This window comes from Stomoxys calcitrans, chromosome 1 (assembly GCF_963082655.1).
Source record: "Stomoxys calcitrans chromosome 1, idStoCalc2.1, whole genome shotgun sequence".
Classification (NCBI taxonomy): domain Eukaryota; kingdom Metazoa; phylum Arthropoda; class Insecta; order Diptera; family Muscidae; genus Stomoxys; species Stomoxys calcitrans.
In genome coordinates, this window is record NC_081552.1 from 139447346 (window position 1) to 139467296 (window position 19951).

The following is a 19951-nucleotide window of genomic DNA, read 5'->3' on the forward strand; positions in this document are numbered from 1 at the left end:
GTACAATTTGGTACTTTCTGTGCAGATAGAGTTCTGAAAATTGGCATTGAAATATATGATGGACGACTTAACAATTTTTTCACAATTCTAACATTATGGTAGAAACCCGATTTAAGCCGTGAGGCTATCGTTTTGTCATTTCGCTCCGCAAGAAATTTCTATGTAACGCGTAATAGATCATTATTTTTGTAAGAATTAAATTTTTCACTTAAGGATAGCTACGATAGTGGTATATATTAGGCGTTTGATGATCTGCTTCTGTTTCAGTGGAGCGGCAGATCTAGTGCGCGGGAGTGGGCTTAGAATGGACTCCAAAGACCCAACAGCTGCGCTGGTGGTATCAGGCTGCAGCATGTCGTCTGTTACTAAAACCTTGACTGTTGGAGCGGCAGCTCGCTCGCCTCGCTCCACAGCTGACAGACGACTGGTCAGCAGAGGCTTTTGACGAAGACATCTGGTTCGAGTCTTAAAGACAAGGCCGAACTTATTCTATTTTCGCATGCCTACAATTTGCCTAGGCCATCAGCCTTCCCCGGCAAACCAGCACGCTCTTTAAAAGGTTGGAATAATAGACGGTTGGATTGGGCTCAAGGTGTGTGCCAGTGTGGAAGCAGGGAACTTCGACAGCTGCAGCTAATGAAGCATCTAAGGAGGAATCGTCCACATCGCAAGTGTCTAGTGTTCTGAGGGAGAGTGGTTTCACTGCTTTCTCACCTACCCCTGGATGCGTACGGAAGCTCATCATGACAAGATCTAACGAATCTTGTGAGGCTGAACTCCTGGCGTAATCAGGAGACGAGGCTAAAACAACAGTGGTGGAACTTCTGATTCCTGACTATGGTCCAGTTTCTACATATTGGTTTGCCCAAAAAGTAATTGCGGATTTTTATAAAGAAAGTAAATGCATTTTTAATAAAACTTAGAATGAATTTTAATCAAATATATAATTGTCATTTTGTTCGATAACCTTTTGCCATCTTCCTGGCAAATTTAGTATTCCACGCTCATAGAACTTCTGGCCTTTATCTGCAAAAACTGAACCAAGTGCGATTTTATAGCCTCATCATTGCCGAAAGTTTTACCATTTAAGGAGTTCTGCAAAGATCGAAATAAATGGTAGTCTGATGGTGCAAGGTCAGGGCTATATGGTGGATGCATCAAAAGTTCCCAGCCAAGCTCATTCAGTTTTTGGCGAGTGACCAAAGATGTGTGCGGTCTAGCGTTGTCCTGGTGGAATATGACACCTTTACGATTGACCAATTCTGGTCGCTTCTCCTTGATGGCTGTATTCAATTTGTACAATTGTTGACAGTAAACATCCGAATTAATCGTTTGGTTCCTTGGAAGCAGCTCAAAATATAGCACACCCTTTTTATCCCCCAAACAGACAGCATAACCTTCTTTTGGTGGATATCAGCCTTTGAAGTGTTTGAGCTGGTTCACCATGCTTGGACCATGATCGTTTTCGACTAACGTTGTTGTAAACAATCCATTTTTCATCTCCAGTTATGATTTGTTTTAAAAACGGATCGAATTCATTGCGTTTAAGGTGCATATCACAAGCGTTGATTCGGTTTGTTGAATGAATTTCTTTCAATACATGTGGTACCCATATTAAAATTGACGCCAAACAAACAAATATGAACAAAATTTTGCGCACTTTTTTTCTAAAGCAAGCTAAAAGTAACAGCTGATTACTGACAGAAGAAAGAATGCAATTACAGAGTCACAAGCCGTTGAAAAAATTTGTCAACGCCGACTTTATTACTACTATATTACCGTCAATTACTTTTTGGGCAACCTAATACAAATCTCTACCATTGTAATGATAGTGCACATCACCAGATATGGGGAATTCGGATGTCAAATAGGATAAACCGGCCTTTATTACCAGGAACAGGCAGGAGGTACTACATACTACATTTATATCGGAGGATATAAGTGAAAGAATATGCGACTGGAATGCGTTGGATGACCACAGCTTCTCTGGTCATCGTTATATTAGTTTTAACCTTGGATAAAATACTGCAGAAGTGGTCCCTCGGCTAAAGAGAATAAAGGCGGATTGAGATAAATTTCGGCACAAATTCTGCACGTCTATCCCTTATGTACCAGAAAAGGAAGATATAAACAAAATGGTCATGTAGATCACGAAGGCCCTAAATGACTCGCTTGTGTCAGCATGTCCTAGTGCCAACCCAAGGGCAAACAGCGGCCGCCATGGTGGCCCAGAGCTGGTTGGTCTAAGGAAGGACTGCAGAAAACTCTTCAACAAAGCGAAAACCGCAAGAGCTGGGACATCTAAAGGGTGATTTTTTTGAGGTTAGGATTTTCATGCATTAGTATTTGACAGATCACGTGGGATTTCAGACATGGTGTCAAAGAGAAAGATGCTCAGTATGCTTTGACATTTCATCATGAATAGACTTACTAACGAGCAACGCTTGCAAATCATTGAATTTTATTACCAAAATCAGTGTTCGGTTCGAAATGTGTTCATTCACCGTAACGTTGCGTCCAACAGCATTTTTGAAAAAATACGGTCCAATGATTCCACCAGCGTACAAACCACACCAAACAGTGCATTTTTCGGGATGCATGGGCAGTTCTTGAACGGCTTCTGGTTGCTCTTCACTCCAAATGTGGCAATTTTGCTTATTTACGTAGCCATTCAACCAGAAATGAGCCTCATCGCTGAACAAAATTTGTCGATAAAAAAGCGGATTTTCTGCCAACTTTTCTAGGGCCCATTCACTGAAAATGATTTGCAAGCGTTGCTCGTTAGTAAGTCTATTCATGATGAAATGTCAAAGCATACTGAGCATCTTTCTCTTTGACACCATGTCTGAAATCCCACGTGATCTGTCAAATACTAATGCATGAAAATCCTAACCTCAAAAAAATCACCCTTTATAAGGCTGAGCTAAGAAAATATAAGGGCGAGGTGAGAAAGGCTCAGAACAAATCTTGGGTGGAATTCTGCAGCTCCGTGGAGAATACATCTGAGGCCTCTCGGCTAAGAAAGATTCTGTCGTCGAGACGTATTGCGGTGATTTATATTCAGAAGTCAAGGAATGTATGGACAATGTCTAGTGGGGAAACACTAGAACTACTCGTTGATACACATTTCACGGGAAATTCTCCAACGGACAACGTGGAGCCAGAAGAGATTGTCACTGGCATGCATTCGTCGGAGGTTATTGGGGAAAAGGTGTCTGAGCCGAAAATCCTTTGGGTGATAAGAAGTTTGACTCTTTTAAGTCGCTACGTCCTGCTGATGTATCGCCTGTTGAATTACAAGCTGTGTCTGATAGACTGGTTCCTTGGTTAAGGGAGGTATAATCTGCATGTATCACATTGTTGTCGTAGCCATATTTGCATGTGGCGGTGGAGATCCTCGTCAAGCTGTGGGAACATGATGGTCATTGGTTATTTAAAGGCGACAATAACTCACCTTGTTGTATCGAGCATCAGAGGCACTCTGAATTTACGCAAGAGCCGGTGCCACTCGGCCTCTCACTGAGACTCTCCGCTCGATACCTGATTGTCCGCGACTGCCGTTGCAGCTACGCCGTATGGAGCATTCCACTATCCGCAACTTGTGGTCGCGCCCGGTAGCTCACAGCTAAGCTTCTCGTGATAGCGATGAATATCGCACAGATCGGTCCTCAAAGTTCCAGTCTGTGTGGAGCTCACAGCTATCCCGTGCCGGGTATCAGCATTAATATATACCTGTGAGATGGAGGGACACGAAGGTCATTTTTATTCCGAAAGCAGGACAACCTTACCACACGAAGGCGAAAGATTTTCGTCCAATGAGTCTGTCATCCTTTATGCTGAAGTCTCTTGAGAGGTTAATAGAATCGTATCTTAGCACAAAGATCCCTGGATGTCGCCTGTCTCGTCATCAGGATGCATATAGTAAAGGCAATTGCACTGACACAGCCCTTCTAGACCTAGTCGGCTACATAGAGGGTTCTGTCGCTGACAACGAATTTCTTGACATTAAAGGTGCTCTCAATAATATAAAACCGCCGTCAATCACTGACTCTCTTTCGATTCTTTCAAAGGCTGAAGTTAATACTTCGTCTGACAGACCTATGATGTCGATATCTATTCACTTCTGCATCTCGTATAATCTTCTCCAACAGGATATTAAAGAGGTCACACGATAGGCTGTCTCCTTGTCTGAAACCTCGTTTGGTATTGAATGGTTCGTAGAGGTTCTTTCCTATTCTTACTGAGTAACGCGTAGCAGCAAGTGTTATCCTGCAGAGTCTTATTAATTTTGCAGGGATACCAAACTCAGACATGGCTTAAAATACCTTTGAACGTAAAGAGGTATCGAAAGCGGCTTTGTAGTCAACAAAGATAAAGATTTTGCGCAGTGTGAATATCCGGTCTAGGGTGGATTTACCAGGTCTAAAGCCGCATACTTCCCTATATATGGCATACGATTCAGAGGTGCCACCTTCAATCCTTAAGTTGCTGGTGGAAGCCGCTTCTGCAGGGAAGTGATGCTTATGCACATCACCGGATATGGGAAAGTTCGGATTTCAACGAAAGGGGTGAGCTGCTTATCGAATACATTATCAGCTGCAATCTGGCGATGGTCGAGGTGTACCTGTATTCGAAATTTCAGAACTTTAGCTCAAATTGCAAAGAGCCTAGCACTTTGTACGTGCCATATAAACCGATCTTGGGTCTTGACTTCTCGAGCCTCTAGAGGGCGCAATTCTCGTCCAATTTGAAATTTGAAATTTTTTTTTTGAAATTTTGCACGTAGTGTTTTGGTGTTACTTCCAACAACGGTTTATAGTATTATTAAAATCGGTTAATAATTTGGTATAGCTGTCATATAAAGCGATCTTGGATCTTGACTTCTTGAGCCAATAGAGCTCGAAATTCTCATCCGATTTGGCTGAAATTTTGTTATGACTTTCAATAACTGTGCTAAGTATGGCGCAAACCGGTACATAACCTGATATAGCTGCCATTTGAACCGATCTGAGATCTTCACTTCTTGAGCCTCTAGAGGGCGTAATTCTCGTCCGATGTGGAAGAAAATTTCTTCATCGGCTTCTCTTATGATCTTCAACATGTTTACCCCTTTTAGCATAAACAGTCATTTGTGCCAAATCTCGAAGTTCTAGCTCAACCCGTTCGCCCTGTGCAAAATTCTCCTATTTATAAATGTCCAAACACTAATTTGGCCTCCTAATTTAGGTTGCCATAGTGTACCTAAGTACTAAAATTCAAAGCTCTAGCTCAATTAACAAAAAAGGTACCAACAAGAACCAATTTCGGTGCTAAACGGGCTATTTCGTCCACTTCTGGTACGATTTTGTGAAATTGTTGTTAGTTTTTCGAGACGCTTTTTAATTTGATCCCAAAATCATAACTTTAGCCCTATCCGTTCGCGCTGGACGAATATTCACCATTTCGCATCTTTACTTACGAATATCATCAAGCCCGGCCTTATCTCGCGCCTCCGACCCCAGCCCAACATTCATGCAAAAATTCATAATTCTAGTTTAAGCCATTTGGGTTGGGCAGTGATTAGTCAGTCACGCAACGTTCTCTATACAGTCTTCGGCATAAGTATTTTGACTAAATAATTTTTGAACAGTTTAGCTTACAGAATTTTTTGTACCCACCACCATAGGATGGGGGTATACTAATTTAGTCATTTCGTTTGTAACACCTCGAAATACTCGTCTAAGACTCCATAAAGTATATATATTCTTGATCGTCTCCACGCTCTAAGTCGATCTAGCCATGTCCGTCCGCCCTTCTATCGAAATCACGATAGCGGTCGAACGCGTAAAGCTAGCCGCTTGAAATTTTCCACAGATACTACATACTGATGTAGGGCGTTGGGGATTTCAAATGGGCTATATCGGCTCAGATTTAGATATAGCTCCCATATAAACCGATCTCCAGATTTGACTTCTTGAGCCCTGGAACCCGCAATTTTGGCCGATTTAGCTGAACTTTTGCATGCGGTGTTCTGTTACTGAGCCAACTCGTTGTCTTATCCTTTCCTAAATGGCGGCCATTGGTTTACTTAATTTTTCCAAATTCTAATTTAAAAAACATATTTTAGATATTTTGATATAAAAAATTACTTTAGCCAGACCAAGATTCATTATTTCCAAATGATAATGACATGCCCACACATTTCAAAATAAAAGAAAACGAAACATTTAAATGCACTATGTCGAAATGCCCATGCCAACTATTATAAAGGTGACGAAGTAGTGCCTTGGGTATAAGTTACATATAAAGGGCGTGGAAACTTGGACCAAATGAATTGAAGAGTGGAAAAAGATAAAATGTTGATAAATGTTTTACAAAATTTCACTTTCCTCCAGTGATAGATTTATTGGGGGGCTATTTATTTTACAGCTAGGCACTGCTCTTTGCCATTAAGGACCAAATTTTATACCCACCACCATGGAATGGGCGTATACTAATAAAGTCATTCCGTGTGTAGCATCTCGAAATATTGATTGAGGACCCCATAAAGTATATATATTCTTGATCGTCTCGACGCTCTGAGTCGATCTAGCCATGTCCGTTCGTCCGTCTGTCGAAATCAAGATAGCGGTCATGACATAATTACAGGTAGTATACCGTAAACAGATGAGTAAAATTGTTTCTCGTTAAGTGCACTATCTGTCAAGGTGTTTAGGTTGTGTGTGTTAACAGTTAAGGTTGTGTGTCTTAACAGTTAAGAGCCATAACTCACACAAACAACGAAATATTGCACGAACTAGTAACATACTCAAATTCAGAGTTGCACTAATCACCGATTTTGACAGATAGTGCACTCAATATTTTATTGTTGGGCAACTGCCACAACCTGTAAATGAATATATCTTGATAGCGATAGAACGCGTAAAGCTAGCCACTTGAAATTTTGCACAGGTATTTAATACTGATGTAGGTCGTTGGGTATTGCAAATGGGCTATATAGGTTTAGATTTGGATATAGCTCCCTTCAGGGACGTAGCCTGGATGTTATTTGGGGGCGCTCATTTTAATTTTCTCTCATACTAGTTTTATGACCTCAACATGTAATTGTTTGTGTCGGTCAATTGGTTTTAAATGACTTTTATTTTCATAAAATTTTTCGCAAACAAATTGAAAATATAAGCAAATAAAAATGTTAATTATTTCAATAAAACAAATTTTGAATAATATTTACAACGAGCTATCTATGTTCTGCTTAAATGATGATGTTTTTACCCTTCAAACTTTATTAACATCGATCGAAAATCCGTTTTTGATAAAAATATTTCCGTTAAGAATTGCATCCATATCCCGTAATAAAAGGTCATATTTGGGGGAAATTGGCTTGTCGAAAGTCGGTAGTTTTTTACATACAAAAATATCCCACAAAAATTTTTCCCAAAATTGTTAGGAGTGATATTTCTGGAATCCATTTTAGTGTCTTGTTGCATTTGATGGTTTCTATATAAAAAAATAAATTTACGGTGATAAGCCAGCAGGTGCTTTTTAATGTTAATGTAATGAAATTCCACCTTTTTCGCTAAATAGTGATAAAGTATTAAACATTTTTTTTTGTTGCAAATACATAGTGACGTAGAAAATAAAATTATTTTTATATTTTCAAAATTTTTTGTAAACATTTTTTAAAAAAATGTTGTTAAAAAAAATTAAAAAAAAATGACTACGTCAATATAAATTCGGCAGAGCCCGGCCGGGATTCGAACTTGGGCACACGGAGCAAAAGCGAGAGTCGTTGCCGTTGTCTAGCGTCCGAAGCCATCAATACAGCTTCCAACAGATGCTCAGAATCATGTGCACCACGGAGGTAGTGTAATTGCCACAGAAAAAAGTCTGCCATTACACAAAAACACATGCATTGGGAAAAAGTACAGCTTATAGACAGGGTTGTCGAGTGTGGTTAATGTGGTAATTGTATCATAGATGCGTTTCGCAATAAATACGATTCAAATACAACATACCAACGCACGGTCCTTGAAGCCATCACACCTAATATGGTTGAAAAGTCTTTTAACCAAAAACGAAACGCGTCCCATAATGGTTGGTGTGAGTTGGTATCTTTGGCTTTCCTTTTCCATTTGCAATCTCCGATCATTGAGCTCTTCTCGAAAGAGAAACACACAAACAAAAATGCTCTATATAATGAATAAATGGAATTTCATCCAAACTGGACAAGGGAATCGAGATTCAAGCGCAATGTTGGAAATCATAACAGAACACTATATGCAAAATTTTAGCCAAATCGGAGAAAAATTACGGCTTCCAGGTGCTCAAGAAGTAAAATCTGGAGATCAAATTTGCAATCCCCAAAGATCTACATCGATAATAAGTATCTGTGCAAAATTTCAAGCGCCTAGCTTTACGCGTTAGACCTCTGTCATGTTTACAATGAAGAATATATATACTTTATGGGGCCTTAGGCGAATATTTCGGGGTGTTACAAAGGGAATGACTAAATTAGTATACCCCCATCCTATGGTGATGGGTATAAAAATTCTGTAAGCTAAACTGTTCGAATATTAGTTTGTCAAAATACTTATGCCGATGACTATATAAAAGAGTTGCGTGACTGACAGATCATTGCCCAGTCCAAACGGCTAAACAAGAATCCTGAAATTTGGTAAAGTTGAAAGATTGGAAAATCGTAAGTGTTAGAAAAAGTACGTTTAGTACCGCAATTGGTACTTTCCTTGTAAATTGGACTAGAGCTCTGAATTTTGGATTTTAGGTACTTTCTAGCAACATTAATTGGGTTATTATAAGAGTTTTTGGAAATTTGTCCATTTAGATACTAAAAAAAGTATCAAAAATGTACAAAATGGATGAACTTTGCACAGGGCTGATGGATAGAGGTGCAATTTTAAAATTTCACGTACGTTTAGTACAGCAGGAAATATGTGATGGATGACTAAATGATCTAATCAAAACTCGTAAATTCTGGTACCAGAATTGGTCCCATTTGGTGCTTTCTTTAAAGATGGAGCTGGAGATATGAAAATAGGCATGTATATACAACTAGGAAAAATATAATGGGTGACGATAAGCTTTTTACAATTCATACATTTTGGTTGCAAAATTGATACCATTTGGCACTTTCTTTCAGACCTCTGGCTCCATCGGCATGTAGGTAACACTTTGGAATATATGATGGGCGACTTAATGAGTTTTTCACAATTCGAACGAAATTACTATTTGGCACTCTCTTTATAGATGGATCTATAGATCCGAAATTTGGCATGTAGGTACAACTAAGAAAGAAATGATGGATGACTTAATGATGTATTCAAAATTCGTATATTTTGGTACCAAAATTGGTACAATTTGGTACTTTCTGTGCAGATAGAGTTCTGAAAATTGGCATTGAAATATATGATGGACGACTTAACAATTTTTTCACAATTCTAACATTATGGTAGAAACCCGATTTAAGCCGTGAGGCTATCGTTTTGTCATTTCGCTCCGCAAGAAATTTCTATGTAACGCGTAATAGATCATTATTTTTGTAAGAATTAAATTTTTCACTTAAGGATAGCTACGATAGTGGTATATATTAGGCGTTTGATGATCTGCTTCTGTTTCAGTGGAGCGGCAGATCTAGTGCGCGGGAGTGGGCTTAGAATGGACTCCAAAGACCCAACAGCTGCGCTGGTGGTATCAGGCTGCAGCATGTCGTCTGTTACTAAAACCTTGACTGTTGGAGCGGCAGCTCGCTCGCCTCGCTCCACAGCTGACAGACGACTGGTCAGCAGAGGCTTTTGACGAAGACATCTGGTTCGAGTCTTAAAGACAAGGCCGAACTTATTCTATTTTCGCATGCCTACAATTTGCCTAGGCCATCAGCCTTCCCCGGCAAACCAGCACGCTCTTTAAAAGGTTGGAATAATAGACGGTTGGATTGGGCTCAAGGTGTGTGCCAGTGTGGAAGCAGGGAACTTCGACAGCTGCAGCTAATGAAGCATCTAAGGAGGAATCGTCCACATCGCAAGTGTCTAGTGTTCTGAGGGAGAGTGGTTTCACTGCTTTCTCACCTACCCCTGGATGCGTACGGAAGCTCATCATGACAAGATCTAACGAATCTTGTGAGGCTGAACTCCTGGCGTAATCAGGAGACGAGGCTAAAACAACAGTGGTGGAACTTCTGATTCCTGACTATGGTCCAGTTTCTACATATTGGTTTGCCCAAAAAGTAATTGCGGATTTTTATAAAGAAAGTAAATGCATTTTTAATAAAACTTAGAATGAATTTTAATCAAATATATAATTGTCATTTTGTTCGATAACCTTTTGCCATCTTCCTGGCAAATTTAGTATTCCACGCTCATAGAACTTCTGGCCTTTATCTGCAAAAACTGAACCAAGTGCGATTTTATAGCCTCATCATTGCCGAAAGTTTTACCATTTAAGGAGTTCTGCAAAGATCGAAATAAATGGTAGTCTGATGGTGCAAGGTCAGGGCTATATGGTGGATGCATCAAAAGTTCCCAGCCAAGCTCATTCAGTTTTTGGCGAGTGACCAAAGATGTGTGCGGTCTAGCGTTGTCCTGGTGGAATATGACACCTTTACGATTGACCAATTCTGGTCGCTTCTCCTTGATGGCTGTATTCAATTTGTACAATTGTTGACAGTAAACATCCGAATTAATCGTTTGGTTCCTTGGAAGCAGCTCAAAATATAGCACACCCTTTTTATCCCCCAAACAGACAGCATAACCTTCTTTTGGTGGATATCAGCCTTTGAAGTGTTTGAGCTGGTTCACCATGCTTGGACCATGATCGTTTTCGACTAACGTTGTTGTAAACAATCCATTTTTCATCTCCAGTTATGATTCGTTTTAAAAACGGATCGAATTCATTGCGTTTAAGGTGCATATCACAAGCGTTGATTCGGTTTGTTGAATGAATTTCTTTCAATACATGTGGTACCCATATTAAAATTGACGCCAAACAAACAAATATGAACACAATTTCGCGCACTTTTTTTCTAAAGCAAGCTAAAAGTAACAGCTGATTACTGACAGAAGAAAGAATGCAATTACAGAGTCACAAGCCGTTGAAAAAATTTGTCAACGCCGACTTTATTACTACTATATTACCGTCAATTACTTTTTGGGCAACCTAATATAAATCTCTACCATTGTAATGATAGTGCACATCACCAGATATGGGGAATTCGGATGTCAAATAGGATAAACCGGCCTTTATTACCAGGAACAGGCAGGAGGTACTACATACTACATTTATATCGGAGGATATAAGTGAAAGAATATGCGACTGGAATGCGTTGGATGACCACAGCTTCTCTGGTCATCGTTATATTAGTTTTAACCTTGGATAAAATACTGCAGAAGTGGTCCCTCGGCTAAAGAGAATAAAGGCGGATTGAGATAAATTTCGGCACAAATTCTGCACGTCTATCCCTTCTGTACCAGAAAAGGAAGATATAAACAAAATGGTCATGTAGATCACGAAGGCCCTAAATGACTCGCTTGTGTCAGCATGTCCTAGTGCCAACCCAAGGGCAAACAGCGGCCGCCATGGTGGCCCAGAGCTGGTTGGTCTAAGGAAGGACTGCAGAAAACTCTTCAACAAAGCGAAAACCGCAAGAGCTGGGACATCTAAAGGGTGATTTTTTTGAGGTTAGGATTTTCATGCATTAGTATTTGACAGATCACGTGGGATTTCAGACATGGTGTCAAAGAGAAAGATGCTCAGTATGCTTTGACATTTCATCATGAATAGACTTACTAACGAGCAACGCTTGCAAATCATTGAATTTTATTACCAAAATCAGTGTTCGGTTCGAAATGTGTTCATTCACCGTAACGTTGCGTCCAGCAGCATCTTTGAAAAAATACGGTCCAATGATTCCACCAGCGTACAAACCACACCAAACAGTGCATTTTTCGGGATGCATGGGCAGTTCTTGAACGGCTTCTGGTTGCTCTTCACTCCAAATGTGGCAATTTTGCTTATTTACGTAGCCATTCAACCAGAAATGAGCCTCATCGCTGAACAAAATTTGTCGATAAAAAAGCGGATTTTCTGCCAACTTTTCTAGGGCCCATTCACTGAAAATGATTTGCAAGCGTTGCTCGTTAGTAAGTCTATTCATGATGAAATGTCAAAGCATACTGAGCATCTTTCTCTTTGACACCATGTCTGAAATCCCACGTGATCTGTCAAATACTAATGCATGAAAATCCTAACCTCAAAAAAATCACCCTTTATAAGGCTGAGCTAAGAAAATATAAGGGCGAGGTGAGAAAGGCTCAGAACAAATCTTGGGTGGAATTCTGCAGCTCCGTGGAGAATACATCTGAGGCCTCTCGGCTAAGAAAGATTCTGTCGTCGAGACGTATTGCGGTGATTTATATTCAGAAGTCAAGGAATGTATGGACAATGTCTAGTGAGGAAACACTAGAACTACTCGTTGATACACATTTCACGGGAAATTCTCCAACGGACAACGTGGAGCCAGAAGAGATTGTCACTGGCATGCATTCGTCGGAGGTTATTGGGGAAAAGGTGTCTGAGCCGAAAATCCTTTGGGTGATAAGAAGTTTGACTCTTTTAAGTCGCTACGTCCTGCTGATGTATCGCCTGTTGAATTACAAGCTGTGTCTGATAGACTGGTTCCTTGGTTAAGGGAGGTATAATCTGCATGTATCACATTGTTGTCGTAGCCATATTTGCATGTGGCGGTGGAGATCCTCGTCAAGCTGTGGGAACATGATGGTCATTGGTTATTTAAAGGCGACAATAACTCACCTTGTTGTATCGAGCATCAGAGGCACTCTGAATTTACGCAAGAGCCGGTGCCACTCGGCCTCTCACTGAGACTCTCCGCTCGATACCTGATTGTCCGCGACTGCCGTTGCAGCTACGCCGTATGGAGCATTCCACTATCCGCAACTTGTGGTCGCGCCCGGTAGCTCACAGCTAAGCTTCTCGTGATAGCGATGAATATCGCACAGATCGGTCCTCAAAGTTCCAGTCTGTGTGGAGCTCACAGCTATCCCGTGCCGGGTATCAGCATTAATATATACCTGTGAGATGGAGGGACACGAAGGTCATTTTTATTCCGAAAGCAGGACAACCTTACCACACGAAGGCGAAAGATTTTCGTCCAATGAGTCTGTCATCCTTTATGCTGAAGTCTCTTGAGAAGTTAATAGAATCGTATCTTAGCACAAAGATCCCTGGGTGTCGCCTGTCTCGTCATCAGGATGCATATAGTAAAGGCAATTGCACTGACACAGCCCTTCTAGACCTAGTCGGCTACATAGAGGGTTCTGTCGCTGACAACGAATTTCTTGACATTAAAGGTGCTCTCAATAATATAAAACCGCCGTCAATCACGAAGGGGTTGGAGGGGGTTTCTAGGCATCAACTCTTCCGTAAGAAATATTATTAATAACATACATACTAAAATATGCATTACAGCTGGCTTGGGGTCTACGGATCTAAAAAGATGGGTCATCAGAGGAACACTTCAAGGAGATTTATTATTGTCTCTGGAAAAAAACGTGTAAAAATTGGTCGCGTATGCTGATGACGTGGCAATTGCGGTTAGGGGAAAGTTTCCCAGCACTCTAAGAGAAGCTCTACGCAAAGTGGGCTACCAAAAGTGATCTAGGTATAAATCCGTGCAAGACAGAAGTAGTTATTTTCAGCTGGAGATACAAGTTGCCTACAGTGGAACCTGTCATTTTGGGAGGAGAGAATGTTCCATTTACAGAATGAACAGGAAATATAACTTAAAATCCAACAAGAGTTGACTTTCTTGCCCTTTATACTAGGAAGAGAGCCATTGGCATAAGTTGGGGTTTTAGACCGCGCGTCATGCATTGGGTATATACTGCAGTTGTCAGACCTATAATGCTATATGGTGTTGTGGTTTGGCGGACGACGCTTCACCTACTCCACCTACTGTTCAATACCCAACCGGATCCAAAGGATGGCTTGTTTGTGTATCACAGCCGTACTGAGGACGACACCATATGATGCACTGAATTTAATGCCACATCTAATGCCTCTAGACATTGTGGCTAGACAAATTGCTGCGTCCACTGCCGTGAGGCTAAGGGAGCTTTCTCTTAGGTCATGTGGCGGCTACGGACACTGTGTTATCCATGACAATGTACTGTACCATTATTCCTGTTAGAACCGATTGAAACTACGATATCCCTGGTGAGATCCATGGCAATTAAGGAAACGGTAGAATGGCTAAGATATAATGTCATAACGACGATTGGCATAAATATCTTCTCAGACAACCAGGCAGCCGTTAAATGCCTGGAGAACGTATTTCTAAACAAGAAACCGCCCTCGACTGTCGCAAATCTCTCAACGATATGGCTGAACAGTTATAAATTCACCTGTTTTGGATACCGGGTCACAGAGATATCCCAGGAAATTGTAAAGCGGACGAGCTTGCAAGACTAGGAACTACCCTACCCATTCCAGGGATAATGGAATCTGTGGGTATGCCTTTAGCGACATGTAAGCTAAGACCAGAAGGATAACGAATGATAGATGGTCACAAAGAGGGGGCTGTGAGCATTTCAAAACTCTGTGGCCTAATCTAGACTTGAAGAGGTCTACTGCTTTGCTGTCTTTCGCTAGAACAGACGTCTCAGTCTTTGTGTCCGTCATAACAGATCACTGTCTAATCGGAGAACATGCTGACAGACTGAAAATTGCCAGTATCGACTTTTTCAGAAACTGTGAGGACATTGAAGAAGAAGAGACTGAAGAACACCTTCAGTGTGTGTCCCGCACTGGCAACCGGAAGGAGCTCCTCCAGGTTTTCATTTCTTTGAGAACCTGTCTGATTTAGCGTATGTGAACATTGGCAAGTTGTTGGGCTGGATGGTTCAACGGTAGGAACTGGAAGGCATCTTCCTTCTTCTGTTCCTGTGGCATCGCAATGAACGAAAACGTCTAAGTCTGATGGCAGACTGCCACTTTAACCTTACCTAACCTAGCTATATCCTTATTATGAGAGTTTTAGCTCAATCCGTAAATAAAAGTAGCAAGTTGTACGATTTAGTACCTAGATATACTAAATAATTTCAAAAAATTTTCTAGTTGCCCAATAAATACTGTCTAAGTTTAACTGCATCCAAATTTTGAGAGCTTTATCTCAATTCGCAAAGAAAGTACTTTTGTACGTTTTAGTACCTACATGTACGCATTTCAAAACAATCTTCAAGTTGCCCGATATATTCTGTTAAGGAGTAACTGTATACCAATTTCGTTTTAGTACCTAAATGTATGAATTGCAAAAAACTATTCTTGTCGTCCAATATATTTTGTTACGGTGTACCCGTTTTCCAATTTTGAGAGCTTTAGCTCAATTCATTAGAAAGTACCATGTTGTACGTTATAGTAAAGGGTGATTTTTTTGAGGTTAGGATTTTCATGCATTAGTATTTGACAGATCACGTGGGATTTCAGACATGGTGTCAAAGAGAAAGATGCTCAGTATGCTTTGACATTTCATCATGAATAGACTTACTAACGAGCAACGCTTGCAAATCATTGAATTTTATTACCAAAATCAGTGTTCGGTTCGAAATGTGTTCATTCACCGTAACGTTGCGTCCAACAGCATCTTTGAAAAAATATGGTCCAATGATTCCACCAGCGTACAAACCACACCAAACAGTGCATTTTTCGGGATGCATGGGCAGTTCTTGAACGGCTTCTGGTTGCTCTTCACTCCAAATGCGGCAATTTTGCTTATTTACGTAGCCATTCAACCAGAAATGAGCCTCATCGCTGAACAAAATTTGTCAAAATTTGAACACATTTCGAACCGAACACTGATTTTGGTAATAAAATTCAATGATTTGTAAGCGTTGCTCGTTAGTAAGTCTATTCATGATGAAATGTCAAAGCATACTGAGCATCTTTCTCTTTGACACCATGTCTGAAATCCCACGTGATCTGTCAAATACTAATGCATGAAAATCCTAACCTCAAAAAAATCACCCTTTACATAAATGTACGAATTTCGAAAAATCATCTTGTCCCCCGATATATACTGTCAAAGAGATACTGTATCCCGATTTTGAGAGTTGTAGGTCAATCTGTTAAAAAGTGCCATTTCGCACCTAATGTACGAATTGCAAGAAATTCTTCTAGTCGGCCGGTATATATATTTTCAAGGTGTACCCGTATTCTATAGTTCGTAGAAAAAGTACAATTTTGTACTTTCTAGTACCTAAATGTACGAATTTCAAAAATATCTCCTAGCCTTCCAATATAGACAGTCAAGGTGTTCCTGCAGCTCAATCCCTAATTATTCGAATTAAAAAAAATCACCTTGTTTCCCGAAATATACTGTCAAGGAGTAACTGCATCCCGATTTTAAGAACTTCAGCTTAATCTATTAAGAAAGTAATCTATTAAGAAAATTTTTCCAAAAGCTCATATCCTCACCCATCGGAGGCCACCGTAGCGCAGAGGTTAGCATGCCCGCATATGACGCTGAAAGCCTACGTTCGAATCTTGGCGAGATCATTAAAAAATTTTCTCAGCGGTGGTTTTCCCCTCCTTATGCTGACAACATTTGTAAGGTACTATGCCATGTAAAAACTTCTCTAGTTGGAAGTGTCGCACGTGGCACGCCGTTCGTACTCGGGTATAAAAAGGAGTCTCCTTATTATTGAAATAAACTGAAATCGTACTGCATTCATTGATATGTGAATTTTTCCCGAGTTCCTTAGAGGAATGTTCATGGACAAAATTTGCAATTTTGAAAATTGTCACCCAATTTAGTTTGGCATAGTATGCCTAAGTACCAAAATTCAGAGTTCCAGCTCAATTCGTAAAGAAGGTACCAAATGTACCAATTGCGGCACTAATCGTACTTTTTCTCCTACTTCTGGTACTTTTTTGGAAAATTGTTGTTTTCAAAACTTATTTTTTTGAGACGTTCTTTAATTTGACCGCGAATTCATTCTCCTAGCCCTTCCCGTCCGCGATGGTAAAACATTCACCATTTCGTACCATTCGGTACTTTTTAGTACCTAAACGTACGAATATCACAAAATCCCTTCAAATCTTATTTTTAGAGACGCTCTTTAATTTGACCGCGAATTCATTCTGCTAGCCCTTCCCATTCGCGATGGGCAAAACTGGGACTGGAACAAAATTGCATCTCAATATCTCGAAAACTAAACAGAAAGTTTGTACTAACTCAAAAAACTCGAAAATGGCTTATGGAACAATGACTGACGATATCCTTCAACTTATTTTGCATGCATTATAAGAAGAATTCATTAGGTTAGGTTTAAGTGGCAGTCTGCCATCAGACTCATTTAGACGTTTTTTTTCCAATGCGATACCGCAGGAACAGGAGAAGGAAGATGCCTTCTAGTTCCTACCGTTGAACCATCCAGATCGCTTTAAAAAGCTCAACAGCTTGCGAATGTTCACATCCGCCAAATCAGACAAGTTCTCAAAGAAATAAAAACCTGAAGTAGAACTCATTCCGAATGCCAGTGCGGGAAATACACACAACCGATGTTCTATAGTTCATTAACATTACTTGCTTATGTATTTTCAGATTCGCATACCGATGGAACATATAAGGGAGCGGAAAACGAAACACCGTCTGTTGCACCAAAATTTTTATCCCGAGGCCACCTGTACAAAGTAATAGTAGGTGAAACAATTGAGTTGCCATGTAAGGTTCAAAATCTTGGGTCATTTGTTCTTTTGTGGCGGAAGGGTTCTTCGGTATTGACAGCTGGACATCTAAAGATCAGCAGAGATCCCAGATTCAAAATTGTTGGAGATTATAATTTACAAATAAATGGTGTTAAAACGCAAGACGCTGGTGATTATATCTGCCAACTAGGTGATCAGGAGAATAGAGATCAAGTTCATACGGTAGAAATTTTGGGTAAGTAAAAGCGGCACAAGTTATAATTTATATGTACAATATATGGTTACTTGTTCTTTCAAATCACACGTGTGATTTGTATCACTAAACTTAATAGTTGTTGAGTTCAAATCCCAAACTCATAAAGGTGTAAAGTTAAGGTTGTAGTGCTCCTTTAAAATGAAATGCAATTTCTTTTTGCAAATTTTTCCCATTAGAAACGCAACGAGATGGCTTAAGAGTTCAAAAGTCACCGGTTCTGAGTGCCGGGCCACAGAGATTTACCAGGGAATTGTAAAGTCGACGAGCTTGCGAGACTCACATTCCAGGGAAACTGGAATATGTGGGAATGCCTCTAGCGATATGTATACATATAAGCTATGCTTTCAGACCACAAAGAGGGGGCTGTGAGCATTCCAAAACTATGTGACCTAATATAAACTTGAAGAGGTCTACTGCTTTGCTGTCTAGAACAGACGTCTCAGTCATTGTGTCCGTCATGGCAGGTCACTGTCTGATCGGAGAACATGCTGACAGACTGAAGATTGTCATTAACGACTTTTGCAGAAGCTGTGAGGACATCGGAGGAGAAGAGACTATAGAACACATTCTGTGGGTGTGTCCCGCACTGGCAGTCAGAAGGATTCCGCTTAAGGTTCTTATTTCTTTGAGAACCTGTCTGATTTAGCGGATGTGAACATTCTGGATGGTTCAACGGTAGGAACTAGAAGGCATATTCCTTCTGCCGTTCCTGTGGCCAGAATGATCTATTCAAAATCAGTACATTTTGGTACCAAAACGTGCAAAATAGTACGAAGTAGCTTAAATTCACCTACAGCGAACGATGTCTGATAAAATTAAGCAATTTGACAAATATTTTTCCAGTCTTGCCTTGAAAGAATATATTGGGCGACTTAAAGACATTTTTTATTCGTATGTTTAGGTACTCAAACGTACAAAATGGTACTTTCTTAACGGAGTGAACTAAAGCTCAAAAAATTGGGATACAAGTACACCTTGACTATAAATTTTGGACAACCAGAAGATTTTTGTTTTTCAAAGTCATAGCCTCCTAGCCCTTTCCGTTCGTGCTGGGCAAATATTCACCACTTCGTACTATTTGGTACTTTTTAGTATCTTAATGTGAGAAAATCACCAAATCTCGCATTATCACGAGCTTATGATCCAAGACCAACATTTGTGCAAAGCTTCATGATTCTAGCTTTAGCCGTTTGGGCTGGGCCATGATCAGTCAGTCAACAATAAGTCAGTCACGCGTCTCTTTTATGTACATAGAGATGAACAAATTTCAAAAACAAAACTTCCAGGTGCCCACTATATACGGTTAAGGTCTACCTGTATCCCTATTTTAAAGCTTAAGGTCAATTTGTACAAAAATTACAGAGCTCTAACTCAATCCATAAAGAAACAACAATTTTGTACATTTTAGTACCAAAATCTACGAATTTCAAGAAAAACTTCCAGTTGCACAATATATACTGTCGAGTTGTTGCAAATTGCAAAGAGATTACAACTTTGTACGTTTTAGCACTTTAATGCACGAATTTCAAATAAATCTTTTAGATTATGTTAAAAAGAGGGTGCACATATTAATCGCCCCATGCCACTATGGACATTTTAATTGTTTTCCATGCCACGCCCCTAAGTTAGTTCATATCTGGTATTGTTTCCCACCTAAGTGCAGCTATCTGTTAGACGCAAAAGCCGGGCAAGGTTAGGTTAAATAAGAGTGGCAGTCCTCTACAGACTCACTTAGACAATTTTAAGCCCATTGTGATACCACAGCAGAGACAGACCAAGGTTTCTGGCGAGAATCGAATCCACGACTCCTGCACTGGTAATCCAAGCACGCTACCAACACGGCTACCGGGGCGCCCAAAAGCCGCGCAATGACAAGGGAAATGTCCCAACGTCTCATCATCTTCCCCGCACGGACTACACATGCAATCACTTGTCGCACCGATTTTGCATAAGTGATCTCGTAGTCCAATGTGTCCCGTCATG

At 40.3% G+C, this 19951-nt stretch overlaps 1 protein-coding gene across 2 annotated transcripts in view; it reads left to right on the plus strand.

Moving 5' to 3' along the window:
- Nucleotides 1–19951, plus strand: part of LOC106093197 (limbic system-associated membrane protein) — a 101361-nt gene that overhangs the window by 19709 nt on the left and 61701 nt on the right. For both annotated transcript variants that reach the window (XM_013260213.2, XM_059360857.1), the window contains exon 3: nt 17609–17947. In XM_013260213.2, coding sequence (XP_013115667.1) covers nt 17609–17947 — 339 coding nt within the window. The remainder of the gene's footprint in view (nt 1–17608; nt 17948–19951) is intronic.